General features: G+C 47.4%; 1 protein-coding gene across 3 annotated transcripts; it reads right to left on the bottom strand.

The window, feature by feature from the left end:
* Nucleotides 1–546: 546 nt before the first annotated feature.
* LOC128492487 (beta-1,3-galactosyltransferase 5-like) lies at nt 547–6,191 on the bottom strand. Of its 3 annotated transcripts, none has more exons than XM_053465068.1 (4): nt 6,117–6,191; nt 3,631–3,701; nt 1,864–2,452; nt 547–1,020 (listed from the first exon to the last, which is right to left on the bottom strand). In XM_053465068.1, the coding sequence occupies exons 3-4, from the start codon at nt 2,447–2,449 to the stop codon at nt 563–565; spliced, it is 1,044 nt and encodes a 347-aa protein (XP_053321043.1). In that variant the 5' UTR covers nt 2,450–2,452; nt 3,631–3,701; nt 6,117–6,191; the 3' UTR covers nt 547–562. The 3 variants fall into 3 exon arrangements, with proteins under 3 accessions (XP_053321043.1, XP_053321042.1, XP_053321044.1); XM_053465067.1 differs by lacking the exon at nt 6,117–6,191 and adding an exon at nt 5,166–5,274; XM_053465069.1 differs by lacking the exon at nt 6,117–6,191 and adding an exon at nt 4,925–4,960.
* Between the last annotated feature and the right edge of the window lie 13,245 nt (nt 6,192–19,436).

Genomic DNA, 19,436 nt, shown 5'->3' with positions numbered 1-19,436 from the left:
GTGCCCTGCGTTACATTGGGTTGCAGCAGTGCATAGTTAGGGAAGCATTGTTTTTATTATTTATATATTAATCACGTGATTGGGTGATTGCACTTTTTAAGTTTAGAATTAACTAAAGGTGTCTTTTTGTGAGGACGGATATGCGGTTTCTGACGCTTGACGGGCTTCCCACGAGAGCCACATTGTTCCTGAACAGGCGGATATTTCCTATTGTTGGTGCCTTTATGATGATCTTTATCACCTGTGCTATCCATCTACACATGAAATGTATACGGGTCCTGGAACAATTTTACCACCTGCCCCCGTAGGAAAATGTATCGCATGCCTTCCCCAGCCAATGACAGGTAACGTGCCGCGTCCACTGACTCTCCCCTAAAGGGTAGCCGTCCCAGCGCATGTCTTACGGTTGAGGAACGCATAATGTGATGCCGCCTCCTATTAACCCAGCGAGTCAGGTTTGATGGCATGGAGAAAGTCTAGAAGGTTATGTCAGCCTGAAAGGTCCACACAAGGTCCGCAAGTCTGTCTTTAGCTTCCGCGAGCTGAGCATCCGCTTCATTTTCTAGGCGCTGTCAGGTGGACACGGCGGGATGTAAGGCAGAAGCTTCCACAACTTCATTATCTTAGGCTGGGGAAGCCCATGAGCCGCGAGGACGTCTTTAAGGGAGCACGGCTTGTGGTTCTCCAACCCAAAAGAAAAGAAATGTGCTTCATGACGAAACGAAATATTTGCCGCAAGAGCCAGAAAGCCTAAGAAGACATCATCCAGCGGGAACACGGGCATCCAGCCCGAGGCCTCGAACAGTCGGGGGATGAGAGGCGAAGGAATGATGAACCCGCCGCCGGAGACGAACGGAGGGTAAGTCTTGTACGGATAAACCGACGTGGGGATGGCGTATTTTCCGTACCGCTCCACCGGGGCGTCGAGATGTCGGTGGCCGTGGATCTGAGGCGGAAGGTCCTTCACGGAGTTAATGTAGGCTGCAATGGCGTGGGGGTTAACAAATTCATCATCATCAACTGTTGGAGAGGGGAAATAACATGTTACGTTTGTGTAGCGACTAATAGCTACGAAAAGAACAGTACAAAGCCTGCAAAACGTGTAAATATAAAGCGTCGGAGAAGGAAGAGGTCTGAGAATGCTACGATTCCAAACAGCCTCGTGAATCTTCCTGAGGATCACAAACAGGTTGTATGGAACCAGCGCTAAGGAACAGCAGAAGCCCCGAACTGTGTTTTTATGAGTTTTTATTTCATTTATTGCAGTCATTGCCGGGTAACTGGAATTATAACGTGAAGTCCGGTCTCTTCGCTTGCGCATGTTCACTATCTCTCTCATTGAGCTCCATGGTAGCTGAGCCCCCACTGAAGTCAGTAGGAGTAGCAAAATATCAGTGCTCAGATCGCATGCGTGTGATTGGCTGCTGCTGCCCCCATCAACGAGAGGGTCTAAGCCTCTGACCCTCTGGTTTTAGATTGTTCCCGTCACAAGATCATTTAAAGCTAAACATTAAACAAGGGCGACATTTGTTTCCACAAAAACGTGGGCGTGTTGGATGGGGCCAATGGAGAATCTATGAGTCTGCCCCTCCTCCTGTAGAGTGACACAGGGAGCTACAAGTCTGCCCCTCTCCCTGTGGGGTAACACAGGGAGCTATGAGTCTGCCCCACCCCCTGTGGGGTGACAGAGGGAGCTAGCTATGAGCCTGCCCCTCCCTCTGTGGGATGACACAGGGAGCTATGAGTCTGCCCCTCCCCCTCCCCCTGTGGGGTGGCACAGGGAGCTGTTTGTATGCCCCCCCCTCTGTGGGGTGATACAAGTAAGAGTCTAGGAGCCTATAGTGTTCTAAAGGCACATCTCACCTTTGAATATGTAGCTGGCCCGCTGACACCGGTGATAGAGCCATTCCAGAAAACACTTCTCCTTGAGAGACAGGTTGTGATGACTTTCCATAAAGTCCCACAGGATGATATCTCCATAGAAAGCGGCTTCTAACATCATCTTCTCCATCTCATTCCGCCTCCCCGAATTGGCCAAGAGGAACAGAGGTTTAAATTTGTACATCTGAATCATTGTCTCTCGAGCCCAAGTGCTACGCAGAACCTCCCTCCTTTCAAAGGATCCTGGGTGGGATTTCACCGCCAAGATTATTAGAGGATCTTGTGTCCGGCAATATCCAACTAACCCGATAACCATTCGGCATCTATACGTCTGGAGGGCTGGGTAGCTCTCGGAAAACTGAGTCAAATTCAGATACATGGAGGATTTTGAGAAATTAAGAGAGGCTGAGCGGCGAAGGGATGGTGGAGAACTAAGGTTGGCAAGAAAGGGGTCAATGAGGTCCTGGTGGATGATAAACATCTCCTCTTCCTGGTGCTTCCACAGGAATAATGTGATGGCAACAATCAGAGCCAGGAGTATGGGGGTAGAGATGCGACGTCGGACCATTCCCTGCAAAAACAGAGATAAAGCAACATAGATAAGACGATCCGAGGCACAGTGGGGCAGAGAAGACCAGAGGAGGTCCACAGAGTGAGGGAGAGAAGACCAGAGGAGATCCACAGAGTGAGGGAGAGAACACCCGAGGAGATCCACAGAGTGAGGGAGAGAAGACCAGAGGAGATCCACAGAGTGAGGGAGAGGAGATCCACAGAGTGAGGGAGAGGAGGTCCACAGAGTGAGGGAGAGAAGACCAGAGGAGATCCACAGAGTGAGGGAGAGAAGACCAGAGGAGATCCACAGAGTGAGGGATAGAAGATCAGAGGAGGTCCACAGAGTGAGGGAGAGGAGGTCCACAGAGTGAGGGAGAGAAGACCCGAGGAGATCCAAAGAGTGAGGGAGAGAAGACCAGAGGAGATCCACAGAGTGAGAGGAGATCCACAGAGTGAGGGAGAGGAGATCCACAGAGTGAGGGAGAGGAGATCCACAGAGTGAGGGAGAGAACACCCGAGGAGATCCACAGAGTGAGGGAGAGAAGACCAGAGGAGATCCACAGAGTGAGGGAGAGGAGATCCACAGAGTGAGGGAGAGGAGGTCCACAGAGTGAGGGAGAGAAGACCAGAGGAGATCCACAGAGTGAGGGAGAGAAGACCAGAGGAGATCCACAGAGTGAGGGAGAGAAGATCAGAGGAGGTCCACAGAGTGAGGGAGAGAAGACCAGAGGAGATCCACAGAGTGAGAGGAGATCCACAGAGTGAGGGAGAGGAGATCCACAGAGTGAGGGAGACGAGGTCCACAGAGTGAGGGAGAGGAGATCCACAGAGTGAGGGAGAGGAGGTCCACAGAGTGAGGGAGAGAAGACCAGAGGAGGTCCACAGAGTGAGGGAGAGAAGACCCGAGGAGATCCAAAGAGTGAGGGAGAGAAGACCAGAGGAGATCCACAGAGTGAGGGAGAGGAGATCCACAGAGTGAGGGAGAGGAGATCCACAGAGTGAGGGAGACCAGGTCCACAGAGTGAGGGAGAGGAGATCCACAGAGTGAGGGAGAGGAGGTCCACAGAGTGAGGGAGAGAAGACCAGAGGAGATCCACAGAGTGAGGGAGAGGAGGACAGAGGAGAGGAGTGAGGGAGATGAAGTGACAGTACGTGTCCAGAGGTGGACCTGCGGTAATAATAGGTGAAGGTTTTTACCTCTTCAGTCACTGCCCCCTAATGTCTCATTTGGCCCTCAGGCTTTGTTTCCTTACTGATGCTGATGGCACCTTGGTAACACACAAGACAAGGAGAGCCAAAGATCAGAATACATGAGATCATAGCTGCAACATGTTTACTGCATACAGACACACGTGTACCTCCCGAGACACAAGACCTCAAATGTCAATAAAATAAATAAAACTCCACTGGCAGGGAGGGCGAGAGCTGTGTGCGCGTCGCCCGCTTCTCACGTTTAGACTCTATTACCCCTGGGGTAAAACGGCCCGGCGGCTCTGTCCATCCCCTGACATAGTTACATAGTGATAGAGCGGTGAAGGGTAACGGTACATGCGCGGAGCAGAGCGATGTGTTCTAAAGGAAGCGAGCGCTGTACGTCTGTGGGTAGGACAGGATAAGTGGTTCATTGATTAAGGTTTGAGTCTTTATAGAAGGAGAAACGGGTGACTAGACGGGGGCCGAATGGGGCCAATCTGCCGACGGGTCCTGGGTTTCTATTGTATGCTATTTTTTGTGTCTTTGCGCATGCACAGGCGATGGGAATGCTAAATGTTCCCATCAAGCCACATATAGCACGGGTGTGTAACCGGCCTCAAGCAATACTCCCCCTAGTGGCCACACATAGGACCGAAACAGCCACGTTCCTTACGAGCCATTGGCACACTAACCTGGCTGAAACCCAGGACCCGCCGACAGATCGGCCCCATCCGGCCCCCGTTTCTCCTGCTGTAAAGACTCCAACCTTATTCAGTCGTTGGTCTCGTCTTAGATTCAGGAGCCGTATGTCTATCCCATGCATGTTTAATCCCCTCACTGTATTACCCTCTACCACTTCTGCTGGGAGGCTGCTCCACTTATCCACTACCCTCTCAGTCAAATACAACTTTTCATTCCATCTCAGCCTCTGACCTGTAAGTCTACCTGTAAGTCTACCTGGAGTGGGGGGTAATAGTGTGGTAAATTGGGGTAAAATGTTCCTTGGAAGACGGTGGGGGGGACCCAACGGGTAATCCCCCCCCCTCTAATTCAGGAACCAGCGACTTACCCCGGGGTACGGACGCTATGCCTGCCCTTCTCTGCGTGTAGCGGCTACCCCAGTGTTACCTGCAACCCCTTAACCCCAAATACCCCCCGTTCCCATTATACCCCAAAGACAGCAACGGCGAGAGCAAAGACTATCGCTCTTCAGTGTACAGCGCGGCAGTATATGATAGCGCTATAATTCAATATATATACGGAATTAATGCTAATCATTGCTGCGCTCATCACTCACAGCCAATTAACCCATGGTGATCCAGCAGCAGGTGTCGCTGTCCAAAACTGCTACTTACAGCCCAATAAATGGGTGTTAAAGGGCGTTTGTTTCAGTGAGTACAGTTTATCACTATGACATCATAATTCACCTTTTAGATGCACAAAACTGAAGAAAAAAATAAATAGGTTTATTAACCCATACACGTGCTTCAAACTGTAAAAGTTTGGGTTTTTTGTAAGAGAACTGTGATAGTAAATACCTCGCCGTCCGGGGCTCCAAAGTTATCCGGGTAAAAGGGGCGGCGAGTCCAAGAACCTCCGAGAAGACGTCTCTCCCCAGGAGACAAAGCAGGGGCGGAATAAACACGGTTACAGGGTGATGTTATCTCCGAGAGATGGACATCATCGCCCGCTGCCTAATGTATGGAACAATGGCCTGCTAGCCGTCGAGAACAAGCCACTCCGTCAACTGCCACAGAGGTTACTATCTCCTTCACTATGGGGGGTATTTGTACGGACGCCTGCCAGACCAACCAGATTCCTCTACTAACCTGCAGGGACTGAATTACAGGCGTCAGTGCTGACGGGTGCGTTCACTATAATTAGTCTATCAGAGAGAAAAAGCACAACACATTACCTTAGCAACCTACCGGAGCAGAGCTGTCAGTGTGGGGCAATTACGGGGAAAAGCCCCGATTGGGCTACCTCTACCACTGTCCTAAAGTCTACAGACGTTATGATGTAATACTTTGACTTATTATAGTAAGATGATGCATTAAAACAATGCTATGGGGGGCAGGAAGGGTTAATGGGTCAGCGCAGGACCTGATACCCTAAAACCTGAGCTGTGTTTCTTCACCCCCCATCCCGGGGCTCGCTGGACCAGTTACTGCACCCAGCGGGGAGCGGCTTACCGGAACAAAACGAGGGGTCCCAACATATACGGCTGGGGGGAGACATTTATATACATCAAGGGGGTTAATAAAGGACGGGAGGGAACAAGAGACCGGAATCTAACACTAGAGAGTCAGAGACTGAGAAGGAACGGAAGGAAGTTTTACGTTACTGAGAGAGTGGTAGATACGTGGCGCAGCTTCCCAGCAGAGGTGGTAGAGGGTAATACAGTGAGGGTATTAAACATGCATGAGATAGACATACGGCTCCTGAATCTAAGAAGAGACCAAGTAGAAAGTACGGCTGTAAGCTCTTACAGTAGTTAAAGAAAAGCGTCCATTAAATGGGCCGAATGGCATGATCGACGTGGCGCTTCTCAGCCTTCATCACAGGAAAGGATTCACCAGGAGCCCAGAGCGAGCGTCCCACGGGGAGCCGCCGACCCGCCGAGGACCCGACCTCCTCCGTAACTCTGCAGCGTCACCGATTACGATCCCAACGCCTTTGGCACCAGAAAAATGTCAGCTTGACCCTCCCTTCGCTGCGATCCTTTTATATTCTGCTTTTAATGGTCGAGTCAATGTTTAACCCCTTATTGACAAAGCCCGTACATGTACGGGCTCAAAATGCATTGTTTTCAGTGGGTTTAGGGACTGCCCATTGTCCTTTAGGGGTTAACCGGCTGCTTAATGCCAAAAATGCACTTCCTAAAAGGAAAAAGTGTATTTTATAAGACAGTTCCCTGTCACAATCCCGAGAGACTGACAGCGTAACCGTTTATGGTGGCCAAGGTGACCCGGCCTGTGGCCGTAGGGGGGGATGGGCGCTTTGCTGTATGGGTGGGTCGCGCAGGTTCCATTGTAATGGTAAGTTGGTAAGACGCCCCAAACGAGCGACTTTCTTGCCTTGAGGTCCTTTAGCGAGATAATTATTGACTTGTGAGTTTCCCCTGCCGTAGTAACGGAACAATAAACACGTTGGGATCCTTTGCGTTGTTTTCTTGCCCTCTCCCTCCTGAAACGTCCATTTGTTGGGGGGCCGGCAGCGAGTGCCGAACGGATGCATCGGAGCTGTAAAGATTTGTTGTTGGTGACCGATTGTCTAAATAGATGGCTGCCGTTTGGCGATGAACTTGGTGCCCTTTGTGCCCTTAGTTGCCGTCACATTAAACAGTCTGGGATTATTATTATTATTGGAAGCCATCGAGGTGGGAATATTCTGGTTTATCCCCCCGTCTCCTCTACACCTGATCCCTGATACCCCCCATCACTGCTGAGCAATCCGCCATCTGCCCAGCAGGCCAAGTTCACTCCTTCGGCTTCACCCCGCACAGTATTATTTACATGGCTCCATCATAGTCTGCAGCGCTGTACAACGTGTGAGCTGTGCTTTCCATCTGCAAAAGGGGATGATGGGTATCCCTGAGGTATTCCCCTTTCTCGGGTTTAACCCCTTCAGCACCAGCTACTTTGGCATTTTTGCCATATGTCGGTTCAGCCATTATTCCCCTTTTCTGCGATATAGCGGACCCGTGTAACCCATGTCTTGTTTTTTCAAGGAGAGATACAGCTTTGTTTTGATACCGTAGTTACCGGATTCTCCGAAAATGTAGTAAAACTAGTCACAATTTTCATCTATTTTCTCCTCTGCACAAAACACTCTTAAAGATGTGCAAATCCCTCATTTATATAGAATTTCACTCATGCAGGACTTTTCAGCTCTAATTCAAAATACTCCCATAAAATATTACTTATGTTCCTTGTGCAGCGCTGTGGAATACGATGGCGCTATATAAACCAATAAATAGTAAAGCCGACTACCCACAGTATTTCATCTGGAGCGTTTGGCCAATCACTGGCAAAAGTCATTTGTAGAAATAATTAAACTCGCATGGGATAGGCTCATGGCTCCTGAATCTAAGATGAGACCAACGACTGGTTAATGTTTGAGAAACGGGTGACTAGATGGGGCCGACCTGCCGGCAGAGCGCAACCTGCATACAGAGTGGAGACATTTTGTTATTATTGTATGTGTTATATTATATTACATTATATGTGTTATATTACATTATAGTATGTGTGTTATATTACATTATATTATATGTCTTATATTACATTATGTTATATGTCTTATATTACATTATGTTATATGTCTTATATCACATTATATTATATATCTTATATTATATTACATTATATTAAATGTCTTATATTATATTACATTATACTGTATGTCTTATATTACATTATATGTGTTATATTACATTATAGTATGTGTGTTATATTACATTATATGTGTTATATTACATTATATTATATGTCTTATATTACATTATGTTATATGTCTTATATCACATTATATTATATGTGTTATATTACATTATATGTGTTATATTACATTATAGTATGTGTTATATTACAATATATTATGTGTGTTATATCACATTATATTATGTCTTATATTATATTACATTATATTAAATGTCTTATATGTGTTATATTACATAATATTATATGTCTTATATTATATTATATGTCTTATATTACATTTTGTTACAGTATCTCCCAAAAGTGACCCCCCCTCACATTGTTGTAAATATGTTATTATATTTGTTCATGTGATAACGCTGAAGAAATGACTCTCTGCTGCAATGTAACGCAGCGAGTGTACAGCCTGTATAACAGAGTAACTTTACTGCCCCTCAAATATAACTCAACACACAGCCATTAACCCCTCATATACCCCAACACACAGCCATTAACCCCTCAAATATACCCCAACACACAGCCATTAACCCCTCATATACCCCAACGCACAGCCATTAACCCCTCAATATAACCCAACACATAGCCATTAACCCCTCAAATATAACCCAACACACAGCCATTAACCCCTCAAATATAACCCAACACACAGCCATTAACCCCTCAAATATAACTCAACACACAGCCATTAACCCCTCAAATATAACCCAACGCACAGCCATTAACCCCTCAAATAACCCAACACACAGCCATTAACCCCTCAAATATAACCCAACACACACAGCCATTAACCCCTCAAATATAACCCAACACACAGCCATTAACCCCTCAAATAACCCAACACACAGCCATTAACCCCTCAAATATAACCCAACACACAGCCATTAACCCCTCAAATATAACCCAACACACAGCCATTAACCCCTCAAATAACCCAACACACAGCCATTAACCCCTCAAATATAACCCAACACGCAGCCATTAACCCCTCAAATATACCTCAACACACAGCCATTAACCCCTCAAATATAACTCAACACACAGCCATTAACCCCTCAATATACCCCAACACACAGCCATTAACCCCTCAAATATAACCCAACACACAGCCATTAACCCCTCAAATATAACCCAACACTCGGCCATTAACCCCTCAAATATAACCCAACACACGGCCATTAACCCCTCAAATATAACCCAACACACAGCCATTAACCCCTCAAATATAACCCAACACACGGCCATTAACCCCTCAAATATAACCCAACACACAGCCATTAACCCCTCAAATATAACCCAACACACAGCCATTAACCCCTCAAATATAACCCAACACACAGCCATTAACCCCTCAATATAACCCAACACACAGCCATTAACCCCTCAAATATAACCCAACACACAGCCATTAACCCCTCAAATATAACCCAACACACAGCCATTAACCCCTCAAATAACCCAACACACAGCCATTAACCCCTCAAATATAACCCAACACACAGCCATTAACCCCTCAAATATAACCCAACACACAGCCATTAACCCCTCAAATATAACCCAACACACAGCCATTAACGTCTAACAACTCGGCAACAAAAGTGAGTACACCGTTAAATGGAAATGTCCAAATTGGGTGTTACCACTCTCACATTTTGTGAGATACTGTATATTACAATATATTTTATATCTTATATTATATGTCTTATGTCTTATATTACATATATATCATATGTGTTGATTTACGTAGCTCCATCATTTAATGGTTTTCTGCCGCTGCTGCCGAATGCTCTTGGAAAATCTGTAATTTTTGGGTCTTGTCCCAAAACCAGCAAGGACGTCTTGCTTACCAACACAATGAAGTAGCCTGAATGCCCCCTCCCTAAGGTCTGGATTGAGTCTGAGCGCTCTCTCAGTTGAGTGTCCATGAGGTCTCTGCTGCTCATAGAGATGATTAGATGCCATCTCCTCCAGCCTTTCTTCTGGCTTTTACTGGGTTAGGTTTGATTTGATTTTGACTCTTGTAGCTTCTAATGATGGATCTTGCCTGCTTATTAGTAATAAGGATGGCGGGTCCCACACATCCCCCCTTCCCCCAGTTCAGAACCTGTGTTCTGGTTGCCTGCCAGGGCGATCATATGCAAAACTTCCTGGAGCCATAAAAGTTACAGGTACACCTAACAGGTTTCAGGATGGAGTCGAGCGAGGAAAGGCAGGAGAGGAGGAGGCTGGTTAGAGGGAGCTGCAATAGTCCAGACGGGAAATCACGGGGAAAAATAATTAATTTTAGTGTCTATGTGAGGAAAGGACGAATACGAGAGACATTTCACGGCAGTATTTGGGAGAGACTGGATATGAGGTGTGAAGCAGAGTGACTCCCGGGTAGTGTTATTAGTGATAAGGACAGTAACCTCAATGTTTTTGGACAGTTTGCCAGTTTCTTCACCTTCTTGGCCGGCATCGCACGCAGATCCACACAAACAACACAGGACACGGACCAAAAATGTCATCGCTGTGTCTGTCACATGGGGTGTCTCTTACGCTTTTAATATCTTGTTGAACAAGAAAGTAAGTGAGGAGATTATTAACAGGGCTGCAGACCTGTTTGTGTGCTCTGTTAGGTGTACCTGTAACTTTTATGGCTCCAGGAAGTTTTGAATATGATCGCCCTGGCAGGCAACCAGAACACAGGTTCTGAGCTGCAGGAAGGGGGGATGTGTGCACATGCTACAATGTCCCCCTCCAAAAAAACCCAGAAGCCTCACTTGCCAGTTATTGTACGTTATTATATAAGTTCCAGTTACCCAGAGACACAGTAAGTGTTGTAATGTTGGGCCGCGGGGGTTGTTAACACCATTTAGTTCCCCAGTTTGGCAGCACACAGACACATGTGGGAAATAAAACATTTTTATAATAAATGGAATACAGAAAAAAGAACTGTGCATTATAAACCCAAACTGTATCAATGAACGGCCGGGTCACAAAATAACAGAGGGATCACACATAGCCGCCAGCCTTGGTCGCTGACTGACCGCCGAGCAGAGATGGCGTTCTGCGCGTTGCTATGGCTGGGTTCCTGCGTAGCGTGCATCTCATGCTTCGTGACGTTACAACGTTTCTACGGGAGTCACTGCAGAGACGGCAAGCAGAGCCCGCCGCATTACCATGTGCCGCTAAACCTCCCGCCATTATGAAAATTAGGTTTCACTGATAAGGAAAAGAATGATCTAAGCGTAATACAGTTTGTCATAGAAACCCAGAACCTGCCGGCAGATCGGCCCCCGTCTAGTCGCCCGTTTCTCCTGCTGTAAAGACTCCAACCTTAATCAGTCGTTGGTCTCGTCTTAGATTCAGGAGCCGTATGTCTACCCCATGCATGTTTACATTCCTTCTATTACCCTCTACCAAGATTTTGGGGAGTTTCTGTGGGAATTTTTGCCCGTTCATCCAGTAGAGCGTTTGTGAGGTCCGGCGCTGATGGTGGACGAGACGGCCGGCTCGCAATCTCCGTTCCGGTTCGTCCCAAAGGTGTTCGACGGGGTTGAGGTCGGGGCTCTGTGCGGCCAAGTTTTTGGAATTGCGCGATTTAAGAGAAATCAAAAAGCGTTACAGACTATTAAGCTGCGGAAATAGAGAATTTCTGATATATTTTCAGTTAAATGGTCCATTCATTGCTTATCTTCAGCTGAGACCACGATCAGTCCTTTAAGGATGACAAAGGCTGTTTTACCGTTTCTGCGGTCTCCGTGATGAGCTGAAATCTTACTCTTTTTTCACTTTGTGAAACCACACATGTTTTAAGATGGGTTTTAAGATGGGTTTTTCCTCATCTACAAAGTCTAATGAAAGAACCTGCTACATCAATTCTAATCTTTGCTCTGTCTGTCTGACCAATAGCATTGGTTCTGAGGGCAGGACTGTATAGGTTGGTGTGGGTTTCTGCCGTAACTAATATGCATACGATCTGCATACTGTATTTTACATACGGTGTGATGCATGCAGGTCGTACCTCGCCCCCAGTCCGTGGAAAGGCTCTTGGAGGCCGGTGGTGATTGTGTCCTCAGTAAAGTCTGTTTCTGGTTTTATAGCAATGTGGGTTCTGTCTTATTATGGGTTGAGCCTTGTGAAATGACAGGAATGGGAAGCATGACACATGAGGGAAAAAAAAAGTAGGGCAGAGTGCTATGGATGATCGTTAGTTGTGTAAAAGGAAGTGTTGCGGGATGTTAGGTATTTTTATGTGTTTAGGAAGGTGGTGGTTGATGTTCTGGGATGTGTGCGTGTGGTCTGTGGGTGGTTGTATGTGTATTTTTTTTTGAGAGATCGGATATTCAGAGGGGAAATGGATGTAGAAGGTGTGTGGAAGGCAAAAAAAAGGGAAGGGAATGGTGTGAGTGTGTGTAGTTATTTTTTTTTTTTGGTGTTGGGGATTGGAAGGGATTTCTTAGTTGATATTGTATGTATGTTGTAAATCTTAGTCTCCTTTTTTGCATTATTTGAAGTATTTTTGCCATGAGGATGTTTTTTTTGACAAGTGGTTTAATAAAAAAAAAATATATATATATATATAAAAAAATTTAAAAAGACTGCTTTTGGCTAAGATCAAGTGAGTGCCGGTGAGAGAGGGAAAGCTCGGTCCTCTGACCATAGTGCTGGGAATGTATGAAGGCCCGAGGATGTTTTAGATCCCCAGTCCTTGGTCCTGGGCGCTGTGAAATGGGTGTTAGTGTGAGGTCAAGCGCACTGCACCTTTTTTTGACACATGCCAGTAAGCACTTTTAGCACTTCGGCCCCTCCATGCACCTTTTATTTTTGTATGCACTGGTGAGGAGGGGAGTCAGGTAGCTCTTCTGAGGGCCCCCCCCTCCAATCGAGTATTTCAGTGGTCCCAACCTGGGGAAGGACCAAGAAGATCCGGCCCTCCTGCAGACCTTATGGCCAGGGAGGGGAGGAAGGGGCTACATATCCTTCGGGAGTGCGACCCCAGAACAAAACGAAGAAGGGGACCTGGTGTCTGCTGTGGTTCTTTGGCACCAACACTTTTTTGTTTTTTTTTCTTCACAGCGAAGCACGAACCTCGGGTCTTTAAAAGAAAGATAAAAAAAAATTGGGGTAAGCCTTGGTTAAACTATTAAACAGATTTGGAATGACCTTTCTGCACACAGGCCCTCTCTCCTGATGCCGCTCACACACAACTCTGATTTCCCTCCGGGGACAGCAGCGCGGGGCTCTGACGTGGTTATTCCCACCCAAAATAGAGTTTCCTTGACTGGGAAACTGTTAATCATGGAGATGTTTTACCCCTTGAAGACCTTCAGTTACCAACACCTCTCCCCTCCGAGACCTCCACTTACAAACAGCTCTGCTTGGCTCTAGAGCAGCTGACTAGACTTACCTCGACCGCGTACCGTAAGCCTTGTGGATGGGGCATCCGCTTCAGTCTCGCACTTTCTCTGGATGTGGGAAAGGGATCTAGAGCTCGACTTCACCAAGCTGGATTAAAGAAAAATATTACTGCTAACACAGAAATAACGATCTATATCCGTTAACCCACAGGACACTTGCACGCTACGTTTATTAGTTTAACCAAGATTTATCACCATAACTTTTTCTTTTTTGGAGCCTGAGGTGCGTGTTCCTGGGTGCAGCATTCCGTGCTTAGGGAGCAGCGGAAGCCGGTAGACTATTCTGGGTTCCCCCAAAGGGAAAACCCAGACAGAGTTCCTTCCCTCCCCCCTGGGAGGGCCGGATCTTTAAGTCTCACCCCAAAGGGAAAACCCAGACAGAGTTCCTTCACCCTGAAGGGTGAGACGCCTTTACACTTCAGGTCAATCCCGCAAAGGAATGACCCCTTTTTTGGATGGAGAGAGGGGCCATGAGGCTCCCTACACCTCCTCCAACAGAAACAACCCTCACCGCTCAAAAATAAACAGTGACCAAAAACACGATGGCCTTGCCGTGGATTCGGTAACGTGGAGTCAAACCAAATTAATAGGCACTCATCCAAAACGAGTGATAAATAATAACTAAATAAATAAGGGCTAGCCATTTTAGCCATTTCTGGTCTAGACAGATTAAAAAAAACCTGCTTAACCCCAAACTCATAAGGACCAGGGGGTAAAGCGTGCATATACAAGGATAAAACTGCCAAGTGGGATCATGCACTCACAGTGCACAGAGGAGTGCAATCTGTGCAAACATGACTGGCATTGCACCAGGGCAAATCTGCACCTCAGGCAGCAACAGTAAGAGAGCCAGAGCTCTTTAAACCTCAGTTTCCCTGTTTTTTTTTTTTTGTTTTTTTTTTAATTAATTAATTAAATAATACAAACACTGATGTTACTGAGGACACAATCACCACCAGCCTCCAAGAGCCGTTCCACAGACTGGGGGCGAGTTATGACCAGCATGCATCACACCTTATGTAAAACACAATATGCAGATCATATGCACATTAGTTATGGCAGAAAACCACACCAACTTATACAATCCTGCCGTCAGAACCAATGATAAACAGGAGGAAGGGTCTTGGCACTATGTGCTTTTGTTTTTTGTTTTGGGAAGCCCAAGGTGTTATGCTTTTTGTGAGGTGTGTCTGTGAGGAGGCTGCAGCAGAAGCCTGATCCTTTGTGTTACTTGTGTGGCATTCCTCCATGCCTGGAAGGCTGCATATTCTTTGCCCACCTGCCAAAGAGGAGGGCAACTGTAAGGCATCTGCTCCGTCTTCCAACGGAACATTTGAATCCGGTACCACTGTGGTGCAGTGCCCAAAATGCCAAGCTGAAATAGTGCAAATCGTGAGTGTCGGGCCGTATTCATGTTCCGATTCCAAAAAATTGGTTGCCACACGCAGGCCCATAATGGTCGAGGAGTAAAAAGATGCTTTTGTAGCGGGCCATTAGTGCCAGTACTCTGGGTGCTCAAACAAGACACTTCGGGCTCTAAGCTATCTCAGCCCCAAGACCAGAAGATGGTCACGTCGTCCATGTAGAGCAAGCACTTTATCTCCTTCTTGTCTCTGCCCGGCGCGGTGATCCCTCTGATCTCTGGGTTCCGTCTGATGCACTCGGCAAAGAGCTCTAAACAACAGACAAAAAGAAGAGGTGAGAGAGGGCAGCCTTGTCTGACCCCAGAGAGGACAGGGAAGGGGTCAGTCTTCCAGCCGTTCACCAGCACCGAGCTGCGGATATTAAGGTACATCAGGTTAGCATAAGAACAGAACATCTCCCCCAGCCCAAACCTCCGCAGGACCTGACCCACAAAACCATGAGTCCATCAAATGCCTTCTCTTGGTCTAGGGTGACCAGAGCGGCACGGACGTTGCGGTCCTTGATGTAGTAGATCGTGTCCCTGATGAGGGCCAGGCTGTCCGCGATCCGGCGTGCATTACTGCCAGGGCAACTCAGGACCCCTTTTAGGCTTTACTGCCTCTAAACAGTGTCCAAAAACATTGAATGCAAAACTGTGTGCCAAAATGTGAAAGTGGCCTCGCCATGAAATCGAAAACCGTGAAATCCAAAAATCGAAAATTGTCACCCGTGCTAAAATGAAGTGATGAATAAACTAAAGAAAATAAACAGGGGCAGGCCAGAAATGGCCTAGCCGAGTTCAAAAGTAATATATCTTAACCCCAAGACCAGATGGTGCAAGGGGTAAAGAAGGTGAAAGAAGACCGCCAGTGAGAACATGCGCAGCAGCATGCAATACTGCACACAGTGACTCCAGCATTCCTGCCAGGGCAATTCAGCACCTTGGGCCCTAAGGCCAGAGGATCAGTGCTTCCCCCTCCAGGCAATAGGAGTACTACACTTAATTTTAGCTATTAAAAAAAAAAAAATAGGGGGCTTACCTACACATCAAGACAGAACTCATAATAAGGAAACCAGAAAGTGGCATTGAGGACACAATCACCAGCAGTCTCCAAGAGCCTTTCAACAGACTGCCGGCGAGTTACGACCAGCATGCATCACACCTTATGTAAAACACAATATGCAGACCATATGCACATTAGTTTATAACAAACAAACCACACCAACCTATACAAGCCTGCCATCAGAACCAATGCTATTGGGCCAGACAGGTGGGAGAAAGGGTATTACCATCCTGTGCTTGTCAGTGTCCTGAGGTTTCATGCTTCTCATGAGGTCCATGAGGCAGCTGCCTGATCCTTTCCTCCTTGTATGGGAGGGTTGGATCTACTTGGTCCCTTGCCGAGGAAGAGGGGAGCTGTTAGGCATCCACTACCTTTCTCAACAAAAAAACGGAATCCAGCATCACTGCGGTGCAGCGCCCAAACCGTCAAACCAAAATATGAATCAAAGAAAAAATCGGTGTGAACGTTCTCGCCGTGTTCAAGTAAAGCAGTGAAATCCAGCATAATAAATTGTCACACATGCACTGAAAGGAGTGCAAATCATGAGTTTAATAAATAAGTGCACGGCCGTATCCACGTGGGCGATTTAAAAGAGTTGGTTGTCGCACGCAGGCCCGTAATGGTCTAGGAGCGGTAGCGGCCGTTAGTGCTCTTCCTGCACGCACTTCAACAATAACGCAAGGGTATGAAGAGGACCCCGGACTACTCTGGGTGCTCAAACAAAACACTTCGGGCTCCAAGCTATCTCAGCCCCAAGACCAGAAGATGAAATCTTTCCTGTGCTTCCCTCAGAATACTACACACAAACCCAGCAAAAAGATTAAAACCACCACTGCACAAAGAACAAGAAGCACCCAAGCCCAGAGCAGCTTAACCATACATCCAAGCAATGGAACCAGACATCGCACTGCAATCCAAGAGCCTGTCAACAGACTGAGGGTGAGATATGACCAGCATGCATCACACCATATGTAAAACGCACTATGCAGATCATATGCACATTAGTTATAACAGAACACCACACCAACTTATACAAGCCTGCCCTCAGAACCAATGATATTGGTCATGCAGGAAAGCACAACTGAGTTCTAAAAAACCATGTCTTGCTTCTGCCCGCCGCCCCTTACAATTGGACCATGTCCTGGTTCTACTTGGATATGGACAAATTTGTAAGTGAGCACCAACTGGAGGGAGTTAAACCAGACTTGTGGTTACCCCGTGTGATCCACAAGCTCATCAGAGCCAAAGACACTATCAAGAACATCCCAGGGCTCCCCGACGCCACAGCCAAGACTGTCTGTGCTAACGTGTCGTCGAGCAGGCTAACCAACAGGCATAAAGACATTGCATGGATGGCCATTCAGGGAGGCCTCCCCTAAGGACATTTATGCATGCCAGGGGGCTGTGCAGATATAGACACTGCCCACAGTGCATTGTGGAGGAAGAGACTTCCCTCCACTTGTTCTGGCAGTGCCCGTTTGCACAGGCCTTGTTCAGAGCCCTGGAGCCGGATCTCATGGACTCTATCGAGAGAAAGTACCTGTCCTACCATTCGGTACTTTACGGACTTTTCCCAGGGACACACACGGAGAGCGCCATTGAGGATGCTTGGCGCCTCATGTGCTGCGTAAAGGACGCTCTATGGTTTGCCAGGAACCGCCTGGTGCTGAGGAGGGAGCAGGTCACAGTCCGTGACTGCCGCAGGCTTATCCACAGCCTGCTGAGACTACTCTCTCAAGGACAGTCTAGAGGCTGAAGACTAGCCCCATTCTCCTCGGCCCCCTTTCCCCCCCATTTCCCCAGGTTATGTTCCACTAGGTGCTAACCATATGTGCCACGTCTGGGAATGTAATTGTACTCTGCTTCTACTGAGCTTTCCGTAAACTGAAGTCGTACTGTAACGTGTATCGCCCTGCGCTGCGTCGCAGTACTGCTTATCGTCTAGCTGATGAATAATGTTACTGGTCTATGGATTTCTGCCAAAACAGACCTTTTGTATCTTAAACTGTTTGTATTAATAAATATTAACTAGACAATTATAAAGACAGTTTCCCGCCCTTTTGACGGGATCAAGTGAGAGAGGGAAAGCTTAGTTCTCTGCCATTAGGGCTGAGAAAGCATGAAGCCCCGAGGATGTTTGAAGTCTCTGGTCCAGGACGGGGTGTGAGGTTAAGTGCATTTCACCCTTCACATGCCGGTAAGCACCTTTTGCACCTTTTTTTTTGTATGCACTAGTCCCAGCCTTTTTGCTAGGTGTACGGTTTATATAGGAAGCATTTTTTGTTTTGCACACGTGTGTATGCTTTTTTTATATTTTGTATTGGATTTTTATTTTCAATCAGATTAAGATGGATACACGACGTACACTGAAAAGCAGGAAGGGACCAAGCAGACCCGGCCGGGGAGGGGAGGAAGGGGTTGCATATCCTTCAGGAGTGCGACCCCCGAAGAAAACGAAAAAGGGACCTGGTGCCCACTGTGGCCATATGGCACTTTGGCACCGACACTTTTTTGTTTTTTTCTTCACAGTGAAGCACGAACCTCAGGGCTTCACAAAAAAAAAGTGACGGTCTTTTGGCTAAGATCAAGTGAGTGCCGGTGAGAGAGGGAAAGCTTGGGCCTTGGGCCTTAGGGCTGGGGATGGTGTCAGAGAGCCCGTGGTATTATAGCGTCCCCTAGCATGGATCTGCTGGGGCACTTGGCACTGTGATGAGTGTGTTTGGGGCACTCGGCACTGTGATGAGTGTGTTTGGGGCACTCGGCACTGTGATGAGTGTGTTTGGGGCACTCGGCACTGTAAGTGTGGGGGGTACTTTTTTGCATGGTGTTGTATTCACCTTGGATCTCTTCATGATGCACTTTTCCCCCAAACCCGCTCTTAAATTGCCCCGGCCATTGGCTGGTGGTGGAGGGTGAATTTTTTATCTTACCTGTGATACCTTCCCTGGCACTTATTTTGGCACTGACACTTTTCAGTTCTTTCGGATTCAGAGCTCGATTGATCTCGGGTTTCGGTAGTGAGTTGAGCACCATTGGGTCGCCTGAAGCTCCAGTGAAGCTGAGCCCCCGAAGACTCAGTCCGGTATCGGGGGGGTTGTGCCTTCTGGCCCCCACTCCCCCTTAGTACGCTTCTCGTACGGGAGGACGCGAAGACTTCAGTGGACCTCCTCTGTCTGGGTGGGAAGGAAGGGGACGCGTATCCTTTCGGGGAGTGCAGCCCCAGAAGACGAAGATTGGGCACTCGGCTCCACTGTGGCTCCCATTGTTTGGAATCACCGTATCACCTTCTTCACGATGGATGAACGCACGACAGAACACGGAAAAGGGACTGCAGAGAGATGGGGAGAGCGTGCGGGTCGCCTAAACAAGTTGAATTTCACACTCGGTCAGGCATCTGGGAAACAAACATTACTGAAGCTAAAGTGTCTCCGTCCCTTCATGTCACAGTTCAGCATCCCTAACCCAGGAAGATACCGACAGCCACTAAACCCCTCTGGGGTATA

Source organism: Spea bombifrons, chromosome 4 (assembly GCF_027358695.1).
Source record: "Spea bombifrons isolate aSpeBom1 chromosome 4, aSpeBom1.2.pri, whole genome shotgun sequence".
Classification (NCBI taxonomy): domain Eukaryota; kingdom Metazoa; phylum Chordata; class Amphibia; order Anura; family Pelobatidae; genus Spea; species Spea bombifrons.
The sequence above is the reverse complement of the archived record's forward strand: the minus strand, read 5'-3'. Positions and strand labels throughout refer to the sequence as shown.

Coding starts and splice junctions, on each gene's coding strand:
- LOC128492487 (XM_053465068.1), bottom strand. CDS start 2,449: ATGGTCCGACGTCGCATCTCTACCCCCATACTCCTGGCTCTGATTGTT. Junction 1,021..1,863: donor GGCCAGCTACATATTCAAAG/GTGAGATGTGCC, acceptor CCTCTCCAACAG/TTGATGATGATGAATTTGTT.